The following is a 7,006-nucleotide window of genomic DNA, read 5'->3' on the forward strand; positions in this document are numbered from 1 at the left end:
CGTTTAATTCTCCTGCTTCAGTTCACAAATTTGCGGGAACCAATCACAAACTGGCTATCTACTTGGCGGGTTTAACACGGTGACAATAGAGAAGCTACCGAGCAGCTTCTTGTTTACATTCAACATAGCGGCCACCGAATGCCACCAAAGCGCAGCAACCTGTTCATTTCACTGTCGCTTCTACATCACCTGGAGCGTTGGTCTGATTGGTCGAAGGACTGTCCAATTGCGTACAGAGTCATTTTAACTATGCCCCTTGGTCACACCTCTTGTGCAGAGGAAAATACAGAGCAGACTCCCCCGACCAATGCTCAATCTCAGATCTATTGAGCTTGGCTTGGTCTGGTGATAACCAGACGAGTATGGTGGTGCTAATCTCAGCTAATCAGGATCTACACTAGTTAAAGTTTTGTATCGTCTGATGCACAACAATTACAGAAGCACTCATTGCCACTGAATATCTTCCTCAAACAATAGCAATTAAAGTTGTGTAAACAGAAAATCAAAACTTAAAAAATACGTAAATGAGAATCTAAGACATTAAATATTGTACAAGTTCAAATATAGGGATACACCTAAAATAATAATACAACTCTACTTTAGTCCACTGAGTGTTAATAAAGGTGGATTCGCAAATTATGGGATGAAAGCAGAGTATAGAGTGTATAAGATTATGGATTTTTTTTATATTGGAAACAAGTTTATCAAGTGATTGCATAAGGTATACAGGCAAAGGCAAATCTAGGAAAAAAGGTACATTTATTCATGTTAAACTTAACATTGACTAGGTAAAAAAGTTATTTAGAAGCGGTCTCTACTCTCTACCTTTCTCACCAAAGGGAGCAGTTCCGCTAATGTTGATGTTAATATAAAACTAAATTAACAAGAATAAACAGGCATTTAAGTGATATCAAATTCTGAGTTCTGTTTGTCTGAGACCAAGATAAGACAGAGTAAAAATGAGTACTACATTGCTGACGGGGGGTATCGAGCCGGCTTAGCCGACAGGAAGTGGTCTCAGGCTGGGTTGAGACTGTAAACAAAGACAAGGAAAGGTGGAAAGCCAACGGCAAGGCTAAAGCTAACTCCTTATCGGCTATTACTACGCAGCATTTTCTTCACCAATGTACGGTGTCTGGCGGAAAAATGTATAAACTGTGGCTGCGTATCACCACTTATAATTTCCATCAGCGAGAGGATGCCTTTCTGTGTGGAGTTGGCATGTTCTCCCTAAGTTTGCATGGGTTTCCTCTGGCGCTTCGGTTTCCCCCGCCATCAAAAACATGTAGATTAGGTTCTCCAGTCTGTGCCCTTGTTCAAGGCACTGGCTCAGACCCACAGTTGGTCCCCAGGCGCTGTTAATGGCTGCCCACTGCTCCCTTGAGGGATGGGTTAAAGTGCAGAGAATGAATTTTGCTACATGTATGTGTTTGTGACAATAAAGTACCTTTAAAAAAATGTTATGAACAAGATCTGTTTTGACTTTGATATTCAGGTGTATACGAGAGACAGGCTGAGAAAGGCTGCAGCTGCAGTGGGAAGGTTATGGCTGGCGGCAGGAAGCCTCCAGAATCTGGGCTGCAGAGAGGAAAAGTGGTGGTGCCTTTGCTCAAATTGCACTTTGTTTCCAACAGAAACTGAATTATTCTGCTGCAATGAAGGTCAGCGTGGACAGTTTTTGTTGGATACTGTTGTTGACAATGACAGCTCTCAGCTGTACGTGAGTTACTGAATGTCTACATGGACAGAAGTGTGCTGGAGACCTCCTTCTTTGTAAAGATAATGATTTTTGTTTTCATTTTAACCTTGAGTAATATTTGATGCTGATTTCAATAGTGACATCCTATTCAACCAGTCTACATGATAAATTAGTACAAACCGCTCAAATGACCTGCTGTCCTGGGATAAGAGCAACGTTGGCATGCAAGACTAATCAAGTCTGCAAAAGCCCCCAACAGAGGTCAGTTAAGAGGTCCACTTCCAGTTGCTGCATATCCTATATCACTCTTAGCTCTGGCATAACAGTTGACCTTTGACCTGGACATACATCACTGCAGACTGCTGTGGAATGTTTCCTGGGGAGGAAGTCGTAACTGGTTCCTGGGGTGGGGGATGCACATCTCATACCAGGAAATCTGGTCCTGCGTGCAGGAGGAAAACATAATAACAAAGATGTGCATTCCCAATGAGTGTAAACTATTAATCATTCATGTATGGGAATGGGGAGCAATTTTAGGCAAAATGTAGGCCTGCAGATTACACTTGAGGCCCTCACTAAGTGTCAGAATGATGGCCTGTGTTTTGCCTGAAAGCGAGTAATAAATAATTAATGGGACCACATTGACAAGGCCAAGAACACCACTCTATGCTTATGCACCAGCCTTTTCACTCACTCATAAAACCACCTTTAACCCTTCTCTAGGGAGCAACTCTGCTCTAATGCCACCCTGCCATTTAAGGCCTAAAACACCAAACCGACGACTGGAGACTAGTGGCAACGACAGCCAACTATTGCGTCGTCTCTCGCCGCTTTTGTCTTAGACAAAAATTTGCCCTGGAACATATTGTAGCGACTACGTAGGGCGCCTAAGTCTCCCTAAAATGGGAGCTATTGGCTTGTTAGCTAACGTTAGCTTGCTAATTTCACTCACCCAACATGCCTTGTCAAACTACATACAAACGGGTTTAAGTTGAGCCAGGCCATACGACAGTGATAGCAATCATATCGCAGGATTAGTAAGAAACAAATAAAAATTCTCACAACAACACACACACACACACACACACACACCCCCACACCCCCCCCCCAAACACACACACACACACCACACACACACACACACACACCACCCCACACACACCCACAACACACACACCACACACACACACACACAACACACACACACACACACACACACACACACACACACACACACACACACACACACACACACTTTACTAGCTGTAGATCGGTACTCTGTATCAGGTAATTCAATTTAAAAAACATTTTGAAAACACCCTGCACAACTGTAAATAAATCAAGAAACAGCATTGAGGTGACATACATACTAGGGATGGGAATCACCAGAGCACCCCCCCCAAAATTTGATATTATCATACAAAACAATATTCTGTGAAATAATGCAACTTATTATCTTTTCCCCAACGTTTTACACAAATGATACCGAGTGAAATCGAAAGGAATACTTTGTCAACTCATCACCCCAGCTTACTTCACCTGAAAGAAAAATAACTGCAACATCCAGTGTACTGAAAAAGCAATTGATTTTTTTATTCTAAAAAGGAGAAGTTAAATTCTCATGTGCAATTCATATAATTAATGATTGATACTTTCCATACGTGTCTCGATACAGTATTGTCAAGGAAAATATTGCGATACTATGCTGTTTTGTGCCCCCCAGTCCTAGTACATACAGCACAGTAATGCCAAATGAATTATACACCAATAATATTGCAAGGCACATTATTTAACAGGGTTGTTTACTTTGTGTCTGTTGCTACCTTTTTTGAGTACCTCTAAAACTTGGCTTCAAGAAAAACAAATGTTTCCAAGGTTTCTATGGTAACACTATACTTCTTGGCAAGTCTACCGTGTTATTTTATTTATTTTTTTTAAATCTCGATGGTTCCAAATCCTACTTTTGGATGCTTACCAATTCAATAGTAACCACCCAACCACCCTAGCCAGTGCAACTTTAGTGTGTTTATAGACAAACGGCAGTTCAACACAGAAAAATCCGGACAATTTTGTTTATATTTTTTATGGGCCTTTAAACAAAATCTAAAAAGAATTACTGTTTCAATTAGTTATTAACCCTAACCCAAGGCTACAAACTTAAATAAGTTCCCCTCGTATTAATTACAAGCCTTTACTGTATGATTCAGAGGGTGAGCACAAGTCAAGTGACTCAAATAGAATAACCATGATTCAGGCACATCATAAACAGGAAAAGGCAATGATCACACCAGCTCTTTCAGGTTAAACTTCCAGAGGATTAAGATGAGCAAGCCAAACCCTACCGGGAATCCGGAGACATTTCTACAACTGCTACAGACACACACACACACACACACACACACACACACAGACACACAGACACACAGACACACACACACACACACAACCCCCTTCTTCCTCTGTAGACCCACCAACCCTTTCCCCCACACCCCTTCTCTCACCAGGAGGTAGGCTCACGGCTTTTGGCTAAAAATTAAAAATAACTATTGTGAACACAAGAAATCTAAACTGAATATTTGTGCTGGGCCATGTAAGACTAGAGACAGTGCTAACCACATGATAGTCTCAAGATCCATTACTCAAGGCTGTCTTTAATCTAACCTTCTCTATTTTTAACCATATATTTCAATTGATGATAAATTTGTATACATATGATCTGTAAAGCCTTCAGTGACTCTGTTAAATGACTGAAAACTTTGTAGGGCTGTCTACTTCACCAAATAACATTACCTTTTCACAGAGACTGAATGTGCAATTTTTTCCAGAAGGGCATCCAGTTTTTGAAAATCCAGCAAATCGTTTGACTTGGCATGCATCTTGTAATCCATTTATGAACTCCACTAAACTGAAACAGAAACCAAAAACGGGCAAGAGCTACACAGAAGTTTGTTTTTTCTTTTCTCTTATCCAAAATACGGGAAGTGTTATTCTTCAGGCTCCAGTATGTACCCTAAAATCCCACAAAACATGGTGATTAATCCTTAGTGTCGTCCAAGCGTTGTTTGAGGGTGGCTGTTCTACAGAAAAAGGCCCCAGACTGGAAACAGTGGGTCCAGGCGGGGAGGAAAGGCTGTTGAAGCCTACAGCCGGCAGGCTGTGTTAGCTGTGTGAACCGGTCCTCTCTCTACCCCATCCCCCTCTCAGTAGTACAACGGCCCAGTTGCCACAGGCTCTTCGCTCCATTGTGTGTCCTCTCCAGGGCCTCCCCAACTTCAATGGACACAAGCCGAAACCAAGAAGTACAGGGGAAGGCGAGAGAGGGGAAGGCAAGAGAAGGCTCCGATAAGATCCAGGAGGAGCACTTTATTCCTCTAGCTCGCTCTCTCACCCTCTCCAGCACACGCAGACCAGCATGCTGTTACTCAACATTAAAAATGGCTCTGCTGCTTCCTCATTCAGCAAAGCCTCAGCCCACACACCCTCCCTCCCTCCCTCCCTCCCTCGCTCCTATGCGCTTGCTCATTCCTCCTCTCCCTCCCCATCAATAGCTTGAGGTCCTTGCTCTCCTTTCTCACACTCTTACACCTTAACACCCCACCCCCTTCCTGTCTATTCCTCTGTCCATTTCATCTTCCCCCACCCCCACACACTCTCTTCCCTCAGATCTTGTATATGCCTCCCCCACCAATTTAAGGGCTCCATTATATGTACTCCAGCCTCTCCTCATATACATACATTCATATTTTGGCTGAACTACTCCAATGCAAAAGAGTAGGCCCTATAGGTTTTTTGGGGGAAACTGTTGAGGAGAAAACACCTGATATTGGGCCAGATCAATAATACAAACTCGGCAGTCCCAGAAACACCACATTTAATTCAAGCAGAGACCTTGATCAAGGTTACCAAAACAAGGTAAGAACTATTGGGAAATCTGTCATTATTGCAGCACTGCTATCAAACAAAATGACAAGTGTGTTTTGTGCAAGGGGGTAAACCTCTCCTCTCTGAGCGTAGCTCCTATGGCGCCATTTTAATGCTACAAAGCCATCACCTGCCGTTAGCATTCCATTCACTGCCATTCATTTTGACAACGAATAACTTTACATCTGAAGCATGTAAAGAATTGAGTTTTGTCCATTGTTTATTTCTAAAGAAAAAGGCTCCATTATAGGGCTGCACAATTATGGCCAAAATGATAGTCACGATTATTTTTGATCATTATTGTGATCACAATTAATTACGATTTGTTGATTTGAACCAAGACATATTTTATTGTAACATAGGCTATTTATAACTGCTTTCACATCCATATTATGCTACTTTATTCTTATGTTGAAGTTGTATAGACATACAGCTGCAACACATGTAAATGAAAATAAATAGCGTAGGATATTTATTTCAATGTATCTCTGAGAAAGCTCCTTCACTTGTTTTCAACAATAACTGATTAAAAGAGCTAGGGAGAGAGAGGGAATGCAATGGACGCTACTCACAGAGAGACGGCTGACTCATTATGAATGGCTCCAGCACGGGTTGATCAACGGGTCAGTGGAGTTACACACGTCTGTATGAAATGTCTGTGTCGTCACTGCGCTGCATTTTTATGAACTATGATATTCTGGCTATGGGTCACATCTCTCGCCTAGGTCCAGCAGGCTCCGTCTCACACGCTACTGCTATAGCAGAGTTACCAGCAGAAACACAGGTACAAATACAGGTTTGCCTCTCATGCTTAACAATATACAGCTGTGTTAATAACAATTAAAACTGTAGACAAATGTCAGAAGTGTGGACCGGCGCCGGTGTGTGGCGGGGCTGCACGGAGAGTAAAAGGAGAGAGTAGAGGAGAGATCCAACACAGGCACGGCTTTACAGAAGAAATCGGTCATGAAACGCAAAATGAAACCATATCCATATAAACAACATTGCAGCGGATGCGAAGGACATTAGATGCACCTAGAGGAAAATTAATTGCGCCCTAGAGCCCTGTGAGCTAACAGACACTCACTAGCACTGGACACTGCTGTTGTCTGAAAAACAACACAGACGGGACAAAATTTTGCGTTTACTACTAAACTTGTAAATCTTGAGACCGACGTATAACCGAATGCTATCTGTTGAATTTTCCTCACGTTACTCTGTCCTCTGTGACTGTCTACATCTGGAAACTAAGCTGCGCGATGCAGGGAACAACTCTGACTGGCACATGAGCAGACAGGGGTTTAGGGAACGGTAGATGCGCTATGCAAAAAAACCCGGAGCATTCTAATGAATGATGCATTTAATAATAAATTTAAAAAAAAAAAA

The 7,006-nt window shown here is 42.2% G+C and overlaps 1 protein-coding gene across 4 annotated transcripts in view; it reads right to left on the reverse strand.

Moving 5' to 3' along the window:
* The window catches only part of brd4 (bromodomain containing 4), a 33,554-nt gene that overhangs the window by 19,579 nt on the left and 6,969 nt on the right, over positions 1 to 7,006 (reverse strand). For 2 of the 4 annotated variants that reach the window (XM_032538527.1, XM_032538524.1), the window contains exon 1: positions 4,490 to 5,132. The exons of 1 other annotated variant lie outside the window; for it this stretch is intronic. In XM_032538527.1, coding sequence (XP_032394418.1) covers positions 4,490 to 4,587 — 98 coding nt within the window. In that variant the 5' untranslated portion in view covers positions 4,588 to 5,132. Of the gene's footprint in view, positions 1 to 4,489; positions 5,134 to 7,006 lie in introns of those variants that run through there. One more of the 4 variants, XM_032538526.1, reaches the window with a different exon arrangement.

The sequence above is a fragment of the Etheostoma spectabile genome, chromosome 15 (assembly GCF_008692095.1).
Source record: "Etheostoma spectabile isolate EspeVRDwgs_2016 chromosome 15, UIUC_Espe_1.0, whole genome shotgun sequence".
NCBI lineage: Eukaryota > Metazoa > Chordata > Actinopteri > Perciformes > Percidae > Etheostoma > Etheostoma spectabile.